Source organism: Salmo salar, chromosome 04, assembly GCF_965601325.2.
Source record: "Salmo salar chromosome 04, fSalSal1, whole genome shotgun sequence".
Classification (NCBI taxonomy): domain Eukaryota; kingdom Metazoa; phylum Chordata; class Actinopteri; order Salmoniformes; family Salmonidae; genus Salmo; species Salmo salar.
Window position 1 is genome coordinate 45,845,495 of NC_138294.1, and position 25,092 is coordinate 45,870,586.

General features: G+C 40.1%; 1 protein-coding gene across 4 annotated transcripts; it reads right to left on the reverse strand.

The window, feature by feature from the left end:
- Positions 1–10: 10 nt before the first annotated feature.
- On the reverse strand, positions 11–8,340 carry LOC106603047 (beta-1,4-galactosyltransferase 4). Of its 4 annotated transcripts, XM_014196180.3 has the most exons (8): positions 8,213–8,277; positions 6,991–7,071; positions 6,485–6,904; positions 5,643–5,875; positions 5,319–5,506; positions 4,990–5,112; positions 2,638–2,742; positions 11–2,536 (listed from the first exon to the last, which is right to left on the reverse strand). In XM_014196180.3, the coding sequence occupies exons 3-8, from the start codon at positions 6,765–6,767 to the stop codon at positions 2,401–2,403; spliced, it is 1,068 nt and encodes a 355-aa protein (XP_014051655.1). In that variant the 5' UTR covers positions 6,768–6,904; positions 6,991–7,071; positions 8,213–8,277; the 3' UTR covers positions 11–2,400. The 4 variants fall into 4 exon arrangements, with proteins under 4 accessions (XP_014051655.1, XP_014051653.1, XP_014051654.1 ...); XM_014196178.3 differs by lacking the exon at positions 6,991–7,071 and having other exon boundaries at positions 8,213–8,340; XM_014196179.3 differs by lacking the exon at positions 6,991–7,071 and having other exon boundaries at positions 8,161–8,272.
- Positions 8,341–25,092: the final 16,752 nt, after the last annotated feature.

Consider the following 25,092-nt stretch of genomic DNA (forward strand, 5'->3'; position numbering starts at 1 on the left):
CCCAAAAATGTTACATACGCACAAAAAGTTTATTTCTCTCAAATTCTGAGCACAATTTTGTTTACATCCCTGTTAGTGAGCATTTCTCCTTTGCCAAGATAATCCATCCACCTGACAGGTGTGGCATATCAAGAAGCTGATTAAACAGCACAATCATTACACATGTGCACCTTGTGCTGGGGACAATAAAAGGCCACTCTAACAACAACACAATGCCACAGATGTCTCAAATTGAGGGAGCGTGCAATTGGCATGCTGACTGCAGGAATGTCCATCAGAGCTGTTGCCAGAGAATTTAATGTTCATTTCTCTACCATATGCCACCTCCAACATCATTTTAGAGAATTCTGGTTGGCTGGGCCTAGCTCAGAAGTGAGTGGGCCTATGCCCTCCCAAGTCCACCCTTGGCTGCGCCCCTGCCCAGTCATGTGAAATCCATAGATTAGGCATTAATGAATTTATTTCAATTGACTCATTTCCTTATTTTGGACTGTAACTCAGTAAAATTGTTGAAATTGTTGCATTTATATTTTTATTTAGTATAGATAAAAACGTTTCACATTCCATATTGTCCATCATTTGTAGAGCAAAGTAGAGGGTGAAGAACGGGGACTTTCTGTTTAAGTTCAGCTAAGGACCCTACTTTACAAATCAGTATCATCAACCCACTGTCTAAACAATCACATTACACAAAACTACATTGCAAACTAAAACACACTTGAAAATGACTTTGTTTATAGAAATAGATCATTTATTTCTCTTCAATTCACAAGTCCCACCTATAATACAATCTACAAGAGTAAAAATGTTATTTTGAAAGGAAAAGATTCAAGAGAGAAAAGGTGTCGCCGAACAAGGCACTCTTAATGAATCAGTCATTATGGCATCCCAAAACATATTCTAAACATCAATATGTTATAAATCATCAGATAAAGTAGGACAACAGAAACAAATGTTGAACGCTACAGTACTACTCATATAGCTGTAACCTCACACCATGCAAATATGAATGATGCATAACTTACAGAAGCATATATGTGAAAGAGCAGGCCATACCAAAACCATATTAAAAATTTAAACACAATAGTCCTATTTGATTTGATAAATAACATTGTTAAAACAGGCATAGACTAAGAATAAATTTGATCAAAACGGTAAAAGTGTCACAAAGGCAGTAGGTGGCTCTTAACAGCCTAAATGGGACAGCTTGCTTTGACTCAAGATGGCCCACAAGGACCTAGATAGACGGACGGGATTGGAACCCTTGTACCTTTCCAATGGACAGAATGTTTGTTTTTTTCTATTTAAAACTGGTTGGATTGATATTTTTACCATGTAGGCACCTGCAACTTACCACAGGTGAGAAATTACACAGTAAACGAGAAATTGCCTCCAACCAAATTATTTAGAATGTTGAATATTGCAGGCCATTTGACTTCGATGTGAAAAATCTAAATTTCTGTTGGTTTTTTGGGGGGAGTCCTGTGCAGTTGTAAAACCTACAAATACACATGTGAAGAACACGTTTTGGTTTATTTCAACTTGTTTGAGAATAAATAGTGAATCATGTAAGGGTGGCAATATATTTGACCGGAACTGTGTAGCTCAGCAATAAAAAATAAAAAACAGGAATGGACCTCTGGTACTTTTACAACTGGATGAATTAAGGCAAAATAAGCAAAGTATTTTACAATATTAGACATTTGACAAAATTAGTGTTCGAGTTACTTCACAAATCTTGTAGCAGCATATTCAAAATATAAAACTTGTGATGTCTAGAAAATGAAGTAATCTACACTGTGATATCGCTGTTGGCTGTTTTAACAAGATTGCATAAAAACTACAATTAATTTCCATGTAGCATACTTTCACAAATGTGAGAATGATTCATATGGAAACGTGTTCCTTATGTCCTATGTTGTCCCTTGTTTCCCCATCTTACCTTCTACATTCATCAATTCATGTAGGAGTGATTTGAGAGCAATTCTTGGTTCCCATTTTTATTTGACAACCAGAGATTAAGAAATGACCAAATCCAGGATTCTTTACAAAAAAATGTAATAAAAAGAAAGCATGACAACATGCTCTATTAGAATGCAAATACTTGTTGAAACAATCAAGTCACAGCAAACCTCTATCGCAGAGCAAAATTTTATTTGGGTTTTATTCTCACCCCTAGAAACGACCTACCAGTTTTGACTGAAGGGCTTCCAGACTATGTTATTAGGACCTGGCAATATTACGTGCCCTGCTTGGAATGGTTTACAGTGAAAACTTTTGCTTACCAGCTACTGCCACTGACCCCGTTTGTTAGGGCAGGTACATAACATGTAGGCATGAACATACCAGAGCACCATTACTGTATTCAATGTAGTAAATCAAGACAGATGCTCTGAAACCTCAGTGCAGTGGTTTGCCAATGTCCACTGTGACATTAATGTACAGAGGTGGCCTCTCAACTGAGAGAGTACTGTAGGAGCAGGTGTTAAGGCCATCCGTTCTCCAGACTTGAGGTGTCCGTCCTAGCAAGAGCATCCTGTGAAGGAGACAATTTCACAATAAAATGAATTAAATGACGAATAATAGGTTATAATTACAGCAAGCAATTTATAAATTGATGTGTCCACAGTGACTCACCGGTCTTTATTAATTTCGTTGCCGCTATCTCTTTTATGAAATACCATGGTATAGCGTGCTATAAGAGGGGGTGGCCGTATAATCTTCATTTTCTGGAGCTCCACCCTATCAGAGACAAATTAAATCAATCGATAACATCCCGCATTGACTAAGATGTAGGACACAAATGGAGTGAGGTCCAAAAATTATACATTAAGCCAACATGGTTAGGACTGTTGCGATGACCCGTATTACCGCCAGTCATGAGTCATGACCGCAGTAAAATTCCATGCTAATCATGCTAGTCATGCTAAAATTCCATGCTAATCTCCTTTTATGCACTGCTAACTACTATAAGGTGGCTAATGACCTGGTACTCAGGGCTCTATTATCCCTCTAACCACTGACATCAACGCAAATAAGATTAGGGAGGTAAGGCAATAAATAGGCCATAGAGGCGAAATAATTAGAATTTAGCATTAACACTGGAGTGATAGATGTGCAAGTAGAGATACCGGGGTGCAAAAGAGCAAGAAGATAAATAACAATATGGGGGATGAGGTAGTTGGTTGGCTGTGTGCAGGTACAGTGATCGGTAAGCTGCTCTGACAGCTGATGCTTAAAGTTTGAGAGGGAGATATAAGTCTCCAGCTTCAGTGATTTTTGCAATTTGTTCCAGTCATTGGCAGCAGAGAACTGGAAGGGAAGGCAGCCAAAGGAAGGATAGGCTTATACATAGGCTTATGAGCCCAAAAAAGAAACTGAATTAAATGATTGTGCCCTTATAGAATGCCATGCATAATATGCGGTAGGCTGAAAAACAAAACAAAAATGATTTAAGATGTCTGTTGTACATAAACGGTCTAGCCTATACTCCAAAATTAAACAAAAATCGAGTAGTCGCCTTTGAGTGTGGACTGTATTGCTATGCATACTGGATGGACTGGTTACCTTACGCTACACTCCAAAATATCTATGAATGAGTCTGGGAGAGAACATATAGCAATGCTGTTGGTTCATTGACTGTGCAGGGCAGCTTACCATTAGCCTACAATTAGTGAATTTGTATTTGATTTGGATTTTAGCTTAACAATAGGGATTTTTAAAAATATTTTCATAATTAAATTCAGTGGAACAATGCCTTTAGCTATACAGAACATCTCACCGCAAAGTGTTTCCATCTCCTCCTCTCTCCTTTATTCCTTTCTCGAACACGCACAGCCCGACAACAGTTTAGTAAAATATGTTGTTACGGAAAAAAAAGCTACTATCGATGTTCCTGAACAGATTTCACAAATTAAGCATTGGGTAGCTGCAGGAACAAGATTGGAGAGCCCATGGCATACAGAGTTTGGGCGAAATATATTCTGTCGCGCAGCGAGAGCATGCACCTCAAACAGTGGTTGACGCCTGGAGTGAAATAAGTGTCCTTATATTTATTTCTCAGCTGCTCATATTAAGCACATGCTCTGCTATAAAACTGAAGTAGCCTACAAAACGGACCGACGGGAAAGCGCTTGGCCTCCATTTGCTATTCGAGCACATACAGATATATTTTTCGTCCTGCCCATTTGATAATGGTCCAATCTAAATCAAAACTAATTTGACAAATTAGTAAAGACCAGATTAAATTGAGAATAGTCTGTGAAAATATGATCAGCTGTAAGAACAGCTGTGCAGCCTGAGGCAAGCTTTATTTTGCTGCTTCCAAAATCATTAAAGAGCCTATAGTCGCACCACGCAGTCCATATACATTTTGATTTCTAAGACATTAAGGTTTGTATCATTCACAACTAAAGTTGCCAAAAAAAACCATATAGAATCTGTTTCAAATTATCACTTTTACACTCAACATAGTCATTTCATATGAGCACTTGCTACGCAATGCGAAAAATATCCTCCTTTTATTCAGCTAAGTTCAATTATATGCTTCTTACTATAAAATCATATAAAATAATGGCACGGGACTTATAAGCATATCTTGTCAGCTAAATGAACAAGCCTACAGCATATGACATGGAACATAGCCAGATAACATAGGCCTACAGTGGGCCAACTCATATTCTGTTCTTCTGAAATAGATTTTCTTCATATCATAAAGTTCCTTTAGACCTGACTAAAATAAATAATGGATTTATTGTGATGGTATATATGAAATTGATGAATTAGACTATTGTTTTTTTAAATGTAGATGTTCCAAAGGTGCGCACTAGCGACTTGTATGAGTGGAGGCCTGGATATGCTAAATGCGTTTATGCTAATTAACGGTCAATTACCGTGAGACCGGCATACTTTCGCATGAAAATAAATCAGTGGACAAAATTTCAGGACCACCACAGCTCTGACCATGGTGAAAAGTAATAGGGGTCTCACCTGATGCGAAGATCATCATCCTCCCCACCCCATCCCCAGTAAGTGTTTGAAAAGCCGTTCACTTTGTGAAACTGGTCCTTCGTCATGGCCGTCACCCCTCCAAAGTACCCTTTGTATCGCAATCTACAAGAGCAAAAACAAAAAAAAGCAAGACATTACAGACCTGTTCCCAGGACTTTGATTGAACGTTGGTAATAATTGAAATGTTAAAAAGTGAATTTGGTATGAAAAGTCCATTTATAGTGATAGCTGCCACATCAGAGAGAGCATATAAACATGTACCTACTTTTGCATAAAGGTAGACATGAGTTGAGAGCTAAGTTATTTACTTGTATCCTGTGGCGTTCCTACCGACCACTAAGTGTTTGGGCTGTTGGTCACACTTGTATAGGTTGTAGTCGTTCTCTGGAACCAGATCCACATCGTGAAAAACGAAGCAATCCCAATCGTAGTCCTTGAGTGCCTCCAAGTACCCCACATTAAGTAGCTTGGCACGATTAAACGTCACCTCTCCAGCCTGTCAAAACACACAAATCAACCACAAACATCAACCTCTTTCAATTTCAACGTTTGTAACTCTTATCAGCTCAAATCGATACAAATATAATTGAGGAAATGACATAATGTAGTGTAACTTCATATGAGAGTAATACCTGGTGGATGACATAGATGCCGTAGCGCAGCTGCTGCCTCTGAAGGAAAGGGTGCAGGTGATGCAGGAGGTAGAGGAGGTGTTTCTCCCGGTTACGGTGAGGGATGAGGATGGCCACACTCTGCTGGGCGAGGCAGTCTGGAGGCTGGTATTGGCCCTCAGCCACTCCGCTGTTCTCACTCTCCACCTCCTTCAGCGTTAGAGAGTCCTCGAATGTCAGCTTCAGGGCTCCGTCTGTAGGCAGAAAACAATAGGCATGATGAAAATCTAGACGACTAAGTTGTAAAGTCTTACGGAGAAACTCCATTGCAATATATGTAATTTCAAATACAATATCATGAACTGAAAAACAGCATGGTCTGGACAGATAATTACAAACGTGCGTGTGCGTTCTGTTTGGGCCACGGACATAAACACAAGCCGTCTTCAAACAGGAATTTATGTTGATGGAAACCCACTGTAACACTGTGCCATCTGCCTCCCATATGGTGTAAGCCTTATTACAACAGTTGTTCACTTCCTGTCAACAAGGAGCCATTGTATGTAGGCTACATGCAAACTGTTACCACATAGGCGACAGTATGTGAAAATAATCAAAATGAGCCTCAGTCTAGCAATGTTTATGAGTAATAAATCAGGTGGTTACACAATCCCTACATTGCACATTCAAGTATTCACTTGATTACCAATGTTCTTCTCTCCAAGTTAAGTAAGCCACACTGCACATAATGTTCTTTACAAGGAAGTACACAGTAACATGGCATTATCATCAGTAAGTAAGCTATAGCAAAGCCTGTATTAAGCTTACAATAACATCTGTGGATACTGTGTAGCCCTACTCACGAAGCAGTGGTGATTTCTCAGGACAGCTTTCTTTTGGTGGTGGGGTGTCAGGGAGAGGATTGGAGAAGACTTGCGTCACTGTTTTCCATGAGTATTGCATGCCCCCCCTCAGGACCTCAGCGTTATCCTCAAGTGTCTGTGCTGACCTATGGGTATCCTGAATTGATTTCACGGTTTCGCCGGCAAAAGTGGCGAGCCAAGCCAAAACGGAGACTGACAGCAGCAACAGTATCATATACTTCCACCTCCGGAAGTACCTGGACACAGCAGGACAGACTCCCATGGCTGATTGGTTGTACAGGTATTAAATCCCCCAAAATGCGGGAGGCTTCAATCTTGGTTTATGACATCTGGTTCTCCTTTGCAGCAGCCACAGGAGAAATTACTTAGAAGAGAGCACCAGGCCCCTTGACATTCAACCTATGACACAACGTTCTGGATGAGTTTCACAATTTTTGTCAGTTTCATAATTTTTTGTCATGTAAAAAAGCATTAGGGTACTTTACATTATTTAGTTGATTTTCCAGAAAATATAGTTGCATGTGATGGAAGGTGTGCCACTTAGAGGAATTGAGTTCCTCTGAGTGCTGTACATGTAGAAGAAAATATTTCAGTTTCATTGACACTTCCTACTTGAATTTATAGCATTTGACTAGTGCATTATGCAAAAAGTAGCCTCAGGCGCCCGGGCTTTGGTGAAAGCCTGTGAAAGAGGCTAGGCCTATGCGACAACAGAATTAACAGTACTTTACATTGGCTGTGCACTGAGGTGTTTAATCTATACACACCTGGCTCTATGTACTCCCAGCTACACTCCACCCAAAAGAAACGGTAACTTAAGTGGAACGGTTCTCTTTTATACTTCATCACACCTGTTTGCGCTTTGGTTTCATGTTGACACAATCATATTGTCTTTCAATGCACACTATTCAGGGATGTCCTGGATAGTAATCTTAGGCTTTAACTGTAGCCTGCTTTTGTGTGTGCTTAGCTTAGACACATCACATGTTGCCACGTTGTGCTTATTTCTCATTCTCTAGTCACATAACCAAAATGGGATACCTACTATCCTAATCAAAACGGTCATTAGCTAAAATGACTAAAGAACAGGCCCAGGACAAAATATTCAAATTTACTGTAAAAAGACAACTGGCTGTAAAGTCCTTGCATCACTAGCTAGTTACCTATCATGACATGAGCAGTGGAATTTAAACATGACGACATGTTGTGCAGAAAGCCAGCAGCCTTCAGCACAATTCTACAGTCAGGGAATTAACGTAAGTTGTTGTTTGAATGTTGCCTGTCATACATTCAACGTTCCTCAAACTGGCTGTAGTTAGCTAACTTAGCTCGATGCTGACATCTTTTTGGGTGGTCAAATGAATTGGTTTATTAGCGTCACGCATAAACATAACGTTAACCTGATTTGCAAACGGATTGTTCTCTGAACAGTGACACATTTTACTTCAGACCTTAAGAAATGGCTCGTGTAGTCGTGCAACCAAAAGCTAGCGTTTAACTAGCTAAGTAACGTTAGCTCGTAAAGTCCAATGTAGATAACAGCTTTTTAGCTTGCTGAAACTAACCAACAGCTATTACTGCAACCACATCGGGTTAGCTATTTCGGTATGAATGAAGTCCCAGAGAATACGGGTTTAAATGTACACAGCATTTACCATATTTAACGAGAAAAACATTTTCTTAGGGAATGATGAGCAGAAGTCTTACTTGCCAGTTGCCTAGAGTTGTTCTGCTGTTGTTTTGGGTAGCTGGCTGGCCACTCCCCGTTGGTACTACTCCTGCAAACACCGTACTAGAAGGATATGCGCGTTCAAGACTCACACATGAACGTCAAACAGAAAAACAAGGGGTAGGGTGACCACATGTCCCGGATTATGTGGGACAGTTCCGAATTTTGGCCCATTGTCCCTCAACCAAACAATCACGTCCCGCATTTTATCAACACATTCAAACACCACTCATTTAGAAAAATAAGTTGTCCTGTATTTCAGTCAGACGTTCCAACCTGTGTATTATAATAACGTTGCGCTTATGAAAATATATCATAAGGATGTGGTACTGGTGATGTTAAACGCTTCGTTGTTGAGATCTGATATTTTGTGCAGCGCAAAACGAGACAGTAGGCCAATGTCATAGGACTATCGTCAACCAATCACATTTCTCAAATCCCTTTGCACTAAATTCCAGCTCAATTTGGAGACAGGCCTAAATCGAACAAACTAATAATAATGTTTGTGAGGTCTGGGGTCCGCTCGCCTACCAATAATTCACAAAATGGGACAAACAACTCCAATTTGATAAACTCCCATATCTATTGGGTGAAATACCACAGTGTGCAATCACAGCAACAAGATTTGTGACCTGTTGCCACAAGAAAAAGGCAACCAGTGAGAAACAAACACCACTGTAAATACAGTTGAAGTTGGAAGTTTACATACACTTAGGTTGGAGTCATTCAAACTTGTTTTTCAACCACTCCACAAATGTATTGTTAACTATAGTTTTGGCAAGTCGGTTAGGACATCTACTTTGTGCATGACACAAGTAATTTTTCCAACAATTGTTTACAGACAGATTATTTCACTTATAATTCACTGTATCACAATTCCAGTGGGTCAGAAGTTTACATACACTAAGTTGACTGCCTTTAAACAGCTTGGAAAATTCCAGAAAATGATGTCATGGCTTTAGAAGCTTCTGATAGGCCAATTTACATCATTTGAGTCAATTGGAGGTGTACCTGTGGATGTATTTCAAGGCCTACCTTCAAATTCAATGCCTCTTTGCTTGACATCATGGGGAAATCAAAAGAAATTGTAGACCTCCACAAGTCTGGTTCATCCTTGGGAGCAATTTCCAAACACCTGAAGGTTCCACGTTCACCTGTACGAACAATAGTACGCAAGTATAAACACCATGGACCACGCAGCCATCATACCACTCAGGAAGGAGACACGTTCTGTCTCCTAGAGATGAATGTATTTCGGTGCGAAAGTACAAATCAATCCCAGAACAACAGCAAAGGACCTTGTGAAGATGCTGGAGGAAACAGGTACAAAAGTATCTATATACACAGTAAAACAGGTCCTATATTGACATAACCTGAAAGGCCGCTCAGCAAGGAAGAATCCACTGCTCCAAAACCTCCATAAAAAAAGCCAGACTACGGTTTGCAACTGCACATGGGAACAAAGATCATCGTTTTTGGAGAAATGTCCTCTGGTCTGATGAAACAAAAACAGAACTGTTTGGCCATAATGACCATTGTTATGTTTAGAGGAAAAAGGGGGAAGCTTGCAAACCGAAGAACACCATCCCAACCGTGAAGCACGGGGGTGGCAGCATCATGTTGTCGGGGTGCTGTACTGCAGGACGGACTGGTGCACTTCACAAAATAGATGGCATCATGAGGAAGCAAAATTATGTGGATATATTGAAGCAACATCTCAAGACATCAGTCAGGAAGTTAAAGCTTGGTCGCAAATGGGTCTTCCAAATGGACAATGACCCCAAGTATACTTCCAACGTTGTGGCAAAATGGCTTAAGGACAACAAAGTCAAGGTATTGGAGTGGCCATCACAAAGCACTGACCTCAATCCTATAGAAAATTTGTGGGCTGAACTGAAGAAGTTTGTGCGAGCAAGGAGGCCTACACACCCGACTCAGTTACACCAGCTCTGTCAGGAGGAATGGGCCAAAATTCAGCCAACTTATTGTGGGAAGCTTGTGGAAGGCTACCTGAAATGTTTGACCCAAGTTAAACAATTTAAAGGCAATGTTACCAAATACTAGTTGAGTGTATGTAAACTTCTGACCCACTGGGAATGTGATGAAAGAAATAAAAGCTGAAATAAAATATTCTCTCAACTATTATTCTGTAACGGCCGTCGTCAAAATGAGACCAAGGTGCAGCGGAGGATGTGTTCATCTTGAAAGATTTTTAATGGACCGAATGAACACTTACAAAAACAACCAGCAACAGTTCTGTCAGATTACAAAACTAAACAGAAAACATCTACCCACAAAACCCAAAGGAAAAAACTTGCTGCCTAAGTATGACTCCCAATCAGCAACAACGATGTACAGCTGTTCCTGATTGGGAGCCATACCCGGCCGAAACAAAGCAATCCCCAACATAGAAATACAGACATAGAATGCCCACCCAAATTACACCCTGACCAAACCTAAATAGAGACATAAAAAGGCTCTCTCAGGTCAGGGCGTGACATATTCTGACATTTCACATTATTAAAATAAAGTGGTGATCCTAACTGACCTAAGACAGGGAATTTCTATTAGGATTAAATGTCAGGAATTGTGAAAAACTGAGTTTAAATTTATTTGGCTAAGGTGTATGTAAACTTCCGACTTCAACTGTACAACCTATATTTATGTTTATTTATTTTCCCTTTTGTACTTGAACCATTTGCACATCATTACAACACTGTATATAGACATAATATGACATTTGAAATCTCTTTATTATTTTGGAACTTTTGTTAGTGTAATGTTTACTGTAAATTTTTTATTGTTTATTTCACTTTGATTTATTATCTATTTCACTTGCTTTGGCAATCTAAACATATGTTTCTCATGCCAATAAAGCCCCTTAAATTGAAATTGAATTGAGTGCAGCGCCTGTGTTGTGGTCGGCGAACACTCAACCTTCTGTCCCGTAGCCCCTGGGTGGCATTGACTGTGCCACAAAAACAAAGTAGATATCCATGGGTCGCTAACCATGAAGGGCAATGGGTTCTATAACTGATTCAAGTATTTTTTGCCAGATCCAAATTGCACTCTCCCTACATGTTTCATTACTTCACGATCAGAGCCGTTTGCAGACAATGATCAGCAAGGGAGAAATCAGATTTTCTCAATTTTGATGCCATATTTATAACTATATAAAATGTATACAACAAATTTTCCACCAACAGGTTACTGTGCCAATGCACCACACAACCAATAGGTCTAAACAAAACATACCGACATGGTTTGTGTTTTCAACAACACAATAAATAGACTATGTCAATCTCGACAAACAGAAAACACATCCCTCCCTACCTTGTAGGCTTACCCAGTATCGAAGGCTTGGCTTGACAATCTGAATGTCATGAACATTTTTAGGCCTATATACAAATATTTGTAAAAGTGACCGGGGTTGCACAATAAAGTCGGGTACTCATTTCCATTGTGGTCCCTACATTTGCTGCAGCATATGCTACGGTAATATAAGGACTGGATGCATGTCTTACTTACATATCTCCATCTGGCTTTTGGGCGTCACCTTGTTTTTAAACATAGCTACATCAGCTTTTACGTTTTTTCTGTCGTGTGAAATGTGCGGTAGCTATGTACTGGATAAGAAGACAATCATTTGGGCTTTTTTGGGCTTGGCCTCATAAAATGTCTTTAATGCAGGGCTCATAACATGTGTTTAATATATAGCTCATCGGGCATCAGACTTGTAGCATCAGACTTTAATGTTCATGCCGAACAAAGCTATAATCAAATCCAGACATATGCTTTATATGCTTTAGATTGACACAATCCGGTCTGGGTAGGAAACACGGGGTTGCCTTGGAGAAAAGTGATTATTCTCGGAGTGGAACATTTGTAAAATAGTGGGAAAATATTCAACCCTAGTCTAGATCATTCTTTAGATGTTTGGGGCTGCTGGTGAACCATGAAATGCAGGCATAATCAAAGTAACACTGGACTAGCGCATTTGCCAGAGTCTTTAGGGTATCCATGCATTTCTTTATGTCAGATGGCTACTGCGTCTGAAATACAGATATAGATGTACGTGAGGAGGCTGATTTGTTAAAGATAAGCATTATACTGTTAGATTATAAGAGTAAGTCTGCTAGAACTCAAACCTTATTTCTCCCGTCAAGTTCAAATGTCAGAGTCAGTTGGAGCACAAGTGCACACTGCCTTTATATCATAGGTTTTCAGTAGCTAAAGCTTAATAAAAGGCACACCACACCAAACCGTCACACATTTTCTAAGTTTCTAAGCCATTGTTTCTAAGAAAAATAGGAGCAGGCTATTATATTGCGGCAAACACAGCAATACAGTTGGAACCTAATTTGGCCAAACAAAATGACTCAATAGAATGAAACAAAACACTTGCGAACTGGTTTAAACATTTACAAAAATTTTGAACAGGCTATATTGCAACAATTACCAACAAAGACACGTGCCTACCATACCCAACCAATTAGAGAAATAGGCTAATGTTGTTTATTTTACAACAGACCTACTTATAACCTATCTTAAACAGAAAATGGAGCACACAATTCAAATCAGATTTAATTTAGCCAAAGAAAATGTCTCAGCCAAATTAAACAAAACAGGTTTTGCATATTTAAAGAACTGGTTTCCGATTAATAAATAGGCTTACAATAATAACAATGATATACAATAATAGTAATAATGATAAAACAAATTATTATAAATATATACATTACCGGTCAAAAGTTTTAGAACACCTACTCATTCAAGGGTTTTTCCTTATTTTTACTATTTTCTACATTGCAGAATAATAGTGAATACCTCAAAACTATGAAATAACACATATGGAATCATGTAGTAACCAAAAAAGTGTTAAACACTGAGATTCTTCAAATAGCCACCTTGATGACAGCTTTGCACACTCTTGGCATTCTCTCAACCAGCTTCATGAGGTAGTCGCCCGGAATGCATTTCAATTAACAGGTGTGCATTCTTAAAAGTGAATTTGTAGAATTTCTTTCCTTCTTAATGTGTTTAGCCAATCAGTTGTGTTGTGACAAGGTAGGGGGCATATACAGAAGATAGCCCTATTTGGTCAAATACCAAGTCCATATTATGGCAAGAATATCTCAAATAAGCAAAGAGAAACAACAGTCCATCATTACTTTAAGACATGAAGGTCAGTCAATACGGAAAATTTCAAGAACTTTGAAAGTTTCTTCAAGTACAGTAACAAAAACCATTCAAGGGCTATGATGAAACTGTCTCTCATGAGGACCACAGGAATGGAAGTCCCAGAGTTACCTCTGCTGCAGAGGATACGTTCATTGGAGTTACCAGCCTCAGAAAATCCAGCCCAAATAAAAGCTTCACAGAGTTCAAGTAACAGGCACATCTCAACATCAACTGTTTAGAGGAGACTGTGTGAATCAGGTCATCATGGTCGAATTGCTGCAAAGAAACCACTACTAAAGGACACCAATAATAAGAAGAGACTTTCTTGGGCCAAGAAACACATGCAATAGACATTAGACTAGTGGAAATTTGTCCTTTGGTCTGGAGTCCAAATTGGAGATTTTTGGTTCCAACCACCATGTTTTTGTGAGACTCTGTGTGGGTGAACGGATGATGTCAGCATGAATATTTCGCACAGTAAAGCATGATGGAGGAGGTGTGATGGTGTGGGGTGCTTTGCTGGTGACACTGTCTGTGATTTATTTAGAATTCAAGGCACACTGAACCAGCATGGCTACCACAGCATTCAGCTCACAGTAGTTTTGGTCACAGAGCCCTGCTTCTGTAAACCAGATGAAACATTAACTGGGAGAGGGCAGTCGATTTCCTTCAGCTAATTAAGCCAATCTTTGTTTACGCCTCCTTTTTCAAATTCATCGTATAGACCACTACGATCTGCGAGGTACTTACAGTTAAAAATGCTGTCACAGAGAAACCAAAAATTACTCAAACCGTCCATACCATATCATATAGTGCCTTCAGAAAGTATTCATACCCCTTGACTTATTCCACTTTCTTTGTGTTACAGCCTGAATTTTTATTAAATGGATTAAATATAAATAAAATTGTATTTATGTAGTCTCATCCATCTAAAAATGTAGTCTCATCCATCTACATACAATACCCCATAATGACAAAGTGAAAACATGTTTTCAGAAAGTTTGCAAATTTATTGAAAATGAAATACAGAAATCTCATTCACGTGAGTATTCACACCCCTGAGTCAATACATATTAGAATCACTTTTTGCAGCAATTACAGCTGTGAGTCTTTCTGGGTAAGTCTCGAAGAGCTTTGCACACCTGGATTGTACAATATTTGCCCATTATTCTTTTTAGCTCTGTCAAGTTGGTGGTTGATCATTTCTAGACAGCCATTTTCAAGTCTTGCTCTAGATTTTCAAGCAGATTTAACTCAAAACTGTAGCTACAGTAGGCCGCTCAGGAACATTCAATGTCGTCTTGGTAAGCAACTCCAGTGTATATTTCGCCTTGTGTTTTAGGTTATAGTCCTGCTGAAAGGTACATTTGTGTCCCAGTGTCTTTTTTGCAGTTTTACTTTATTGCAAACAGGATGCATGTTTTGGAATATTTTTTATTCTGTACAAGCTTCCTTCTTTTCACTCTGTCATTTACATTAGTATTGTGGAGTAACTACCATGTTGTTGATCGATTTTCAGTTTTCCCCTATCACAGCCATTAAACTGTTTTAAAGTCCCTATTAGTCTCATGTCGAAATCCCTGAGTGGTTTCCTTCCTCTCCAGCAACTCAGTTAGGTACTTTTGTAGTGACTGGATGTTTAGATTTTTTTTACCAGGTAAGTTGACTGAGAACACATTCTCATTTACAGCAACGACCTGGGGAATAGTTACAGGGGAGTGGAGGGGGATGAATGAGCCAATTGGAAGCTGGAAATGATTCGGTGGCCATGATGGTATGAGGGCCAGATCGGGAATTTAGCCAGGATACTGGGGTTAACACCTCTACACCCCTAATGAAAGCAGTGCCACAGATGGCATCTCCTAGAATAATGACATGGGCAGTAACACTACAAGCATATGAGTATGTTATTACTTACAGAGCAGGCAAGGACAATGGTAATGCAGATGCTCTCAGCCGACTCCCTCTCCCAGAGTGTCCGCAGCCGCCCCGGAGGCGAGTGCGGGGCAAGGAGAACAGCCCACTGATGACCTCCCAGCAAATCTAGAGCTGGACAGCGAAAGATCCAGTCCTGTCGAGGGTCCGTGAGTACACACTGAGGAGGTGGCCAGATCACAATGTGGGACCCGAGTTTGCTCCATACAAACAGAGACAGCACGAGCTAGGTGCCCAGGACGGCTGTGTGCTGTGGGGAGCCCGTGTCATCGTTCCAGAGAGAGGACACACAGCGATGATGAAACAGCTACATCAGAGTCATCCCGGCATGACCAGAATGAAAGGCTTGGCCAGGAGCTACATGTGGAGGCCTAATATGGACTCTGACATTGAAAGGAAGGTAAAGTCATGCACCACATGTCAAGAGCAAAGGAAAGCACCTGCTAGTGCGCCACTCCATGCATGGGAGTGGCCCATTAAGCTCTGGAGAAGGCTACACATAGACTATGCAGGTCCTTTCATGGGGAAGCTGTTTTTGGTGATAGTAGATGCTCACTCAAAATGGCTGGATGTATATCCAGTGAGCTCAGCTACATCTGCTGCTACCGTGCCTCAGGAACAGTTTCAGTATTCATGGCATTCCAGAGATGACGGTTTCAGACAATGCTCAGCGTTTTGTGTGTGAGAACAGTAAGGAGTTCATGGCAAAGAATGGAATCACACATGTCCCTTCGGCACCGCACCATCCTGCGCCGAATGGTTTGGTAGAGAGACGTTCAGACGTTCAAAGAGCTAATGAAAAAGAGAGCAGGCGACACTTTGGAGACAGATTGTTTAGCTATTGTGTCACGCCACAGTCAACCACCGGACTTTCACTGGCTGAGATGATGATGGGGAGGAAGTTGAGGTGCACGTTAGACTTGATACACCCAGCCCTAAAGAGTAAGGTGCAGGCTAAGCAAGCAGGACCGAAAACTTACCATGAGAAACATGCAAAATATCGCAGTTTTGTAGTCGGAGACTCAGTGTATATCAAGAACTTTGGGTATGGACCTAAATGGATACATGGGCTGGTTCAAGAAATCACAGGGCCTGTGTCATACACTGTGCTAGTGGGGGATGTTAGAGGTGTATGTAGGCACGTTGATCAGCTGTTCAGCAGACAGGAAACAGATTATGCAGAGCCAGTGACAGACAACAGAGATGAGGACAGCAGACACAAACAGGACTATGCCAGTGACATGCAACACAGAGCTCAGTCCAGCAGGCAAGGAGTTACCACAGGACACAGGTACTCCACGGCCACCAACGGACAATGCACTTCTTAAGAAAACCAACAAAGATTCACCTAGAGGGGAATTGCGACGCTCTCAAAGAGTTAGGAAACCTCCAGCTCATTTTGGAGAGTTTGGAAAGTAAAGGAGATATTTGTTTCTCATGGGCTAGAATGCGCCCATATCTCCTTTAGGAAGTAAGGTAGTCTACCCTTGTTTCCAATAAACAAAAGGGAAAAGACAATGCAAACATTGAATCAGTTGTTCAGTTGATATAAGAAACACACTGGAAGGTTATGTCATTGATGCTAAGTGAAGAGATGACTTACCAGTTACAATGAGAATGGTTGCTGTTATTGTTGTTGGAATACTCATACAGTAGGTGTTAAATTTGAAAATGTTCAACTAACCGAGAGTTAGTTCATTTTTATGGGGGGAGGAGTGTTATAGAGTGATAAATGATGCTGGCTCATCTAACCAATAGGCTATCACCGGTCCTAGGCTGGTAACCGTTCTATGAGCAATAGATAGTTGAGTATTGGTCTCCATGATTGATAGTGGTGTAAATCAGTTCCTAATAAATTACAAGTAAAGATTACATCCTGTGTCCTCCAATTATATGTTGGTCGATTCAAGATACTACACACCACAACACTGAATAAAAAAAATACAATCATTAAATAAAACAAAAAACAAATAATTCATTAAAACCCCAATCTATTGGACATATTCTCTAAAACATCCCCTTGAGCCATTGAGATCACCAATTTTGGACAGTTTGCATACCATGTCCACATTCTAGAACAAATCATTCTGATCCTCTTTTTTTCCTGAAATGACACATACATCTAAAATGTAACATAATCTGTCAAAAATGTTGTACTTCAGAGAAGTGAAAGTCAACAGGAGAGAAGCCACAGGATGGGTTTGCGCCCACGAATACCGAGGACAGAATCCAGAACAACCCAGAGGGACTGCACCTTAACAAACAGCCAGGAAGGTAAGATCACCGTAACTATACTAAACAAAAATATAAACGCAAAATGTAAAGTGTTGGTAACATGTTTCATGAGCTGAAATAAAAGATCCCAGAAATTTTCCAGATGCACAAAAAGCTTATTTCTATCAAACGTTATGCACAAACTTATTAACATCCCTGTTAGCGAGCATTTCTCATTTGCCAAGATGATCCAGGTCTGTTATATCAAGAAACTGATGAAACAGCAGGATCATGACACAGGTGTACCTTGTGCTTAGGACAATAAAAGGCCACTCTAAAATGTGCAGTTTTGTCACACAACACAATGCCACAGATGTCTCAGGTTTTTAGGGAGCGTTCAATTGGCATGCTGACTGCAGGAATGTCCAACAGAGCTGTTGCCAGAGAATTTAATGTTCATTTCTCTACCATAAGCCTCCTCCAACGTCGTTTTTAGTGAATTTGGCAGTACGTCCAACCGGCATCACAACAACAGACCACGTGTAACCACGCCAGCCCAAGACCTCTACATCCGGCTTGTTTCTGTCTGTAATAAAGTCCTTTTGTGTGAAAAAACTAATTCTGATTGGCTGGGCCTGGCTCCCCAGTGGGATTTTATTATATGAACTGTAACTCCGTAAAATCGTCGACATTTTTGCATGTTGCGTTTATATTTTTGTTCAGTATAATTACTTATAGTGACGTGCACTATAGCCATATGTACTGCAGCCTTGGTCCCAACGGGATGGATCTGACTGGTCTCATCTGATGCTCTAAAGGCAATATCTCTTCAATGCAAGAACTGCATCTAATATCAACATTCAGACAGGGAGAAGACAAACCACTCCTAGTCTTACACAAATATAATTTGAAAAGAAAACAGCAAATTGAGTGCTTGATTAAGTTCAATATTGGTTATGGTTGGTCATAGCTCTGTTTGATTTTGACATTAAATATTATATTTGTCACTCTGATCTGGGAATCAAATTTGTTGTCCAATGTAGAATATGATCCTACTTATGAAATTCTAGAGACTAAATTAACTTCATGCAAATGTTAACAGTCGTAGTAGTTTTGTCTATAGTGTCTTATCAGCAGAATAGACAGCAGTGTTCAGTATATCTATAATTAAAACCAAGACGGCCTGTCATTGGTTGATAAATAAAGTGGATTTAATAATTCGTGTTCTATTTTGATTTAATAGAGGCCTACCATTACTTACAGCGTTCTAAATGAGTTGATTGTCCAAATGATGTCATCAATTATATTTGGACAAATCCTCTGCTCTTGCAGAATGTCTGGTGCCAGGCTGTTACTGTTCATACAGAGCCTGTCTCTTAGGAAGCCCATGGAGCCAGAGGGGGAGGTGTCCAGTTTCAAACAATGTTTGATGACCCTTGACCTGGTGGCTCTGGGGGATAGCAGCACACTGGAGGCTGGCGTGTATGTGCTTTCAGGAGATATGGCCAGGGTCGTGGTTGGGCCCAATTTAATTATATATTTCCTTGCGGCAGCAATAGCCTCCATCTTTGCAGGGCTGTGCAATGCTGAATTTAGAGCTTGGGTGCCCAAGACTGGCTCTGCCTATCTCTACAGCTATGTGACAGTGGGGGAGATTTGGGCCTTCATCACTGGCTGGAACTTGCTGCTGTTATGTCATAGGCATGTCAAATTTAATAATCAATATAAAATATTAGATATAAGCTGTTTTATTGGATGCTCCGTCAGAGCTCAAGCCCATACGGACCAAAATATATCAACAATACCAATCAGAGCTCACTGCTGCATTGAAAATGTCTCATTGACATACTGTAAAAATCCTTTATACAAAGCAGACGTAACCACCTTTGGTTTCTCGATACAGTATTTTTCTTCTCTGATCAGGAACATCAAGTGTAGCCAGGGCATGGAGTGGGACCTTTGATGACCTCATTGGAAATGCCATTGCCAACTCTTTGGGTTAACATGCAGCAATGGATTTGCCAGGCCTTGCTTCCTACCCAGACTTCTTTGCTGCTGCTCTCAGAATGCTGTTGGCAGGCAAGTTATATTATCAAAAAGGTTTTATGGGGCAAAATAACTGGTAAATGGTGACAGTAAAGAACTCTTTAACTATATATATTGTATACTGAACAATGAGCTTACTCTTGGTACAATTTATCACTTGTTTCTTCCATAGGGATTTGGCATTTAAAGAGTCTGCTATTGTGAATAAGATTTTTTACAGCAGTAAATACAGTAGTGTTTGTTTTTGTTATCATCGCTGGCTTCATCAAAGGTGACATTGACAACTGGTACATTAGTGAGGACACTATCCTGAATGGAACAACATATGAGTAGGAACTTTATACATTTTTTAAATGTTAATCTCAGCACTATTATGAAATACGATGTGTTCTAATAAAGTACAGTATATTGATATTCAAACAACATAAAGTGTGTCATATATCCCTTCAGAAACTTCACATCTGCACTAAATTAAATCAAATATATTTGCAGATGGATACACTGCTACCATGAAGGGATGCACCTGACTGGCAATGATGTTCAGATATCCCGTGGCACTCAAATGTTGCAACACTTAGATTTTAGATACAAAACTATTCACATGCTTCATAATTCGCAGTTGTAAATGAGAACTTGTTCTCAACAGGCCTACCTGGTTAAATAAAGGTTATATAAAAAAAATGTATGATCTCCTTAACTATAGAAGTTGAATAAATGTATATTATTATTATTAATATTATTTTGGCCTCCTCACTGGTCATTGGAAGAGGAAGTGTAAACTCAATTTGCTAGAAAGGTAAAGGTATCTTGGCGGTGGAGAGAAAATGTTGCTTTTGTACATTTTTCCATTGAGCTGAAAGAAAAAATTGTAGATTTTAAGCTAATTTCCAACAATTCTACACAAAGCTGAGAAAGAACTTTGCAGTTTCAAAGCAAATTTCCTGCAATTCTATACATTTTGCCATGGCTGCTCAAACATAACAAAATCAATTGGCATGTGCCCTGAATGCCTGATTTCTTTTTATTTTCGATCCCTGACTGTATAGATTTTATTTGTTTGTTAGTTCTCAAAGATGGTATACAAATATAATTTCTGTATAATATCTATCTGGTTTTGGTCGTTTAAGTTGACACTGAAACTATTTTTCCATCCCGAACATTACCACTTAGAAGGCCCACCTCAGAATATTATATACAGAAAATCCTCTGTAATTAGCTCCAATGACTGTAATGTCCTCCATGTTATGGGGATAGTTTGAGATTTTTGCAGTGAAGCCATTTATCTACTCCCCAGAGTCGGATGAACCGGAACAGCTAGCATGCTAACTGTTCCGTAGACTTCCAGTCATTGTGCTAACACTAATTAGCATTTGCTCGTGAAACTACCTCTAATATTATTCATACTGGATACAGAGACATAAAATGGTATTCACGATGGTATTCTCTTGTATCTAGCGATATTCATAAAAATGTTTTTGTCATATTAAAAAATCCCCACAAATATTTTCCCCCCAAAAATAAGCAGGCCCCCTGCAGTACCTCCATAGACCACCAGCGGGGCGCGGAAAAACCCCAGAGCCAGATAGAACAAGGGATTGGCATCCGCCAGCAATATTAAAACTTCCGTTTTTCCGATTTTGCCTTCAAAATAAAAGTCTTCGGTGAAACGCTAAGTGTATGATACAAAATCTTTTTTTGCAGCTTTGGATAGTTCAAATATTCAAATTATTTAACAAAATTATAGCTACATTAGGGAAAAATCTAAACTAAAGAGAATGACTACTTTATATAAGATAATTAATATTATAAGGTGGAGTACATTGCAAAATGGCTGTTTTTAATATTGTAATTTTATGTTATGACTGGTGCTATGCTTAAAAGTGTTTCTTGGTTCTTACAGATCCTATCACGTCATAATTTATTTCCAGTTTGGTTGAGATGTATTCCTGGATGATTATATGGACTAGTGGCTTATACACTGAGTATACAAAACATTAAGGACACCATCCTAATATTCAGTTGCTGTCCCCCTTTTGCCCTCAGAACAGCCTCAATTCGTTGGGGCATGGACTCTACAAAGTGTCTAAAGCATTCCACAGGGATGCTGGCCCATGTTGTCTCCAATGCTTCCCACGGTTGTGTCAAGTTGTCTGGATGTCCTTTGGGTGGTGGACCATTCTTGATATACACGGGAAACTGTTGAGCGTGAAAAACCCAGAAGCTTTGCAGTTGTTGACACAAACCGGTGCGCCTGGCACCTACTACCATACCCCGTTCAAATGGATTATAGCTTTCACCTGGATTCACTTGGTCAGTGTGTGTCATGGAAAGAACAGGTTCTCCTAATGTTTTGTACACTCAGTGTACATCTTGTTCTAGTAGCACCCTCTAGCACCCTCAAGTCAGAGTTGTGTGAAACCATAAAGCTATGTGCTGTACCCAGCAGTTGCCTTACTATCTTTCAGTGCTGGAAAAAAAAATACTTGAGTAAAAGTAAAGATACGTTAATAGAAAATTACTCAAGTAAGTGTGAAAGTCACCCAGTAAAATACAACTTGACACAAAGTTGGAAGCACAGAATCATCTAGAATGTAATTGTATGCTGTAGCATTAAGATTTCCTTTCACTGGAACTAAGGGGCCTAGCCCGAACCATGAAAAACAGCCCTAGACCATTATTCCTCCTCCACCAAACTTTACAGTTGGCACTATACATTCGGGCAGGTAGCGTTCTCCTAGCATCCGCCAAACCCAGATTCGTCAGTCTGACTGCCAGATGGTGAAGTGTAATTTATCACTCCAGAGAACGCGTTTCCACTGCTCCAGAATCCAACAGCGGCAAGCTTTATACCACTCCAGCCAGCGCTTAGCATTGTGCATGGTGATCTTAGGCTTGTGTGTAGCTGCTCGGCCTTGGAAACCCATTTCATGAAAGCTCCCCGACAAACAGTTCTTGTGCTGAAGTTGCTTCCAGAGGCAGTGTGGAACTCGGTAGTTGAGTGTTGCAACCGAGGACAATTTTTACGTGCTTCAGCACTTGGCGGCTCCGTTCTGTGAGCTTGTGTGGACTACCACTTAGATGTTTCCAATTCACAATAACAGCATTTACAGTTCACCACGGAAGCTCTAGCAGGGCAGAAATTTGATTGACTGACGTGTTGGAAAGGTGGCATCCTATGATGGTGCCACTTTGAAAGTCACTAAGCTCTTCAGTAAGGCCATTCTACTGCCAATGTTTGTCTATGGAGATTGCATGGCTGTGTGCTCGATTTTATACACCTGTCAGCAACAGGGTATGGATGAAATCACCGAATCCAGTCATTTGAAGGGGTGTCCACATACTTTTGCATATATAGGGTATATACAGGGTAAGTACCAGTACCAAATGTACAATGTACAGGGTCAGGATACTGGAGTTGTTAAGGTAGATTTAGATGTAGGCAGGGGTAAGGAGAAAGTGACTGGTAGCAGGATAAATAATCATTATAATAATTAATATAGCAGCAGTATAAGTGGTGTGTGGGTGTGAGTGTATGTACGTGTGTGTGGGTGTCAGTGTGTGTGTACGTCCGTGTGTGTGTTTTTACATGCGTGTGTGTGTGTGTGTGCGTGTGTGTGCAGGACGGTCAGTGTAGGTGTATGTGAGTGTCTGTCTAGAGACCTGTGAGTGGCATTTAGTCAGTGCAGATAATCAGTGCAGATACACTGTGGGTGAGGGTGGCCAGCCATCACCTAGCTGTTGAAATGTCTCAGTGCTTAGGGATAGAAGCTGTTTCGGCGCCTTTTGGTCCGAGACCCAATGCTTCTGTACCGCCAGCCAGACGGTAGCGGAGAAACCAGTCCGTGGCTGGGAACGACACAATGCGGAGTGCCTGGATACAGCCCTTAGCTATGGTATATTGGGCATATACCACAATCCCCCGAGGTGCCTTATTGCTATTATAAACTGGTTACCAAGGTAATTAGACCAATAAATAGTTTTTTTTGTGTCATACCCATGGTATACGATCTGATATACCACAGCTTTCAGCCAATCAGCATTCAGGGCTCAAACCACCCGATTTATAATGAACCAATAAGGCCCGGGGGGGTGTGGTATATGGCCAATATACCGTGACTAAAGGCTGTTCTTATGCACGACGCAACACGGAGTGCCATGGTACAGCCCTTATTGGCAATATACCACAAACCACCGAGGTGCCTTATTGCTATAATAAACTGGTTACCAACGTAATTACAGCAGTAAAAATTCCTGTTTTGTCATTTATTTTTACTGCTTTCAGCCAATCAGCATTCAGGGCTCGAACAACCCAGTTTAGAACACCATTTATCACATGTGTTGAATAGTTGTTTCTGATTGGCGTGAAGGGCATTCTAGACCGCACGGTATATCAGCATGGTAGAATTCAATGGATATAGTTAATTCTTACATGTTCTATGTTTGAGCCGCTTTCGAAGGCAAAAGTCGATTTGAAAACGTTATTGGCATTGTTGAATTTGATTTGCATAATAGCAAGCTAGGAATCAAATCACATTTTATTGGTCACATACACACGGTTAGCAGATGGTATTGCGAGTGTAGCAAAATGCTTGTGCTTATAGTTCCGACAATGCAGAAATATCTAGCAAGTAATCTAACAATTCCACAACAAATACCTAATGCACACAATTCTAAGTAAAGGGATGGAATAAGAATTTGTGCATATAAATATATGGATGAGCAATGACCGAGCGGCATAGGCAAGATGCAATAGATGGTATAAAATACAGTATATACATATGGGATGAGTAACGCAAGATATGTAAACATCATTGTTAAAGTGGCATTAATAAAGTGACTAGTGATCCATTTGTTAGAGTGACTAATGATTTCAAGTCTGTATGTAGGCAGCAGCCTTTCTGTATTAGTGATGGCTGTTTAACAGTCTGATGGCCTTGAGATAGAAGCTATTTTTCAGTCCCTCTGTCCCAGCTTTGATGCACCTGTACTGACCTCCCCTTTTTGGATGGTAGCAGGGTGAACAGGCAGTGGCTCGAGTGGTTGTTGTCCTCGATGATCTTTTTGGCATTCCAAAGGACTGATGGTTTGCTAAACTAGCAAGTCTGTTTGTTTAAAAAAAAACATTTTAGTCATTTAGCAGACACTCTTATCAAGAGCGACTTACAGGAGGAATTAGGCTTCATAAGTGCCTTGCTTTTACATCGCCATTTTTCTCTATAAGAAAAATGATGGGCAGGCCGTCAATGTAAATAAGAATTTGTTCTTAACTGACTTGCGTAGTTAAATAAAGGTTAATTAAATAAAAAAATGAGCCAATATGTAATTTATAGGCCTACAGTTTATTGCATTCAGGGCTATGGAGTAGAGTGGAGTAGAGTGTTGCTGTGTATTTAGACGAGTCCTCCATGAAATAACACCATATGTAGATTCTACTGACGAGTATTCCCAACCCCACTTTTACATTGACACATAGTATACTTTT

Excerpts from the sequence above, each read along its gene's own strand:
- LOC106603047 (XM_014196178.3), bottom strand. The coding sequence starts at position 6,767 with ATGGGAGTCTGTCCTGCTGTGTCCAGGTACTTCCGGAGGTGGAAGTAT. Across the intron at positions 5,876-6,484 it reads TGAGAAATCACCACTGCTTC|ACGGAGCCCTGAAGCTGACA; the intron begins GTGAGTAGGGCT and ends TTCTGCCTACAG. Across the intron at positions 5,113-5,318 it reads AGGAACGCCACAGGATACAA|ATTGCGATACAAAGGGTACT; the intron begins GTAAATAACTTA and ends TTGCTCTTGTAG.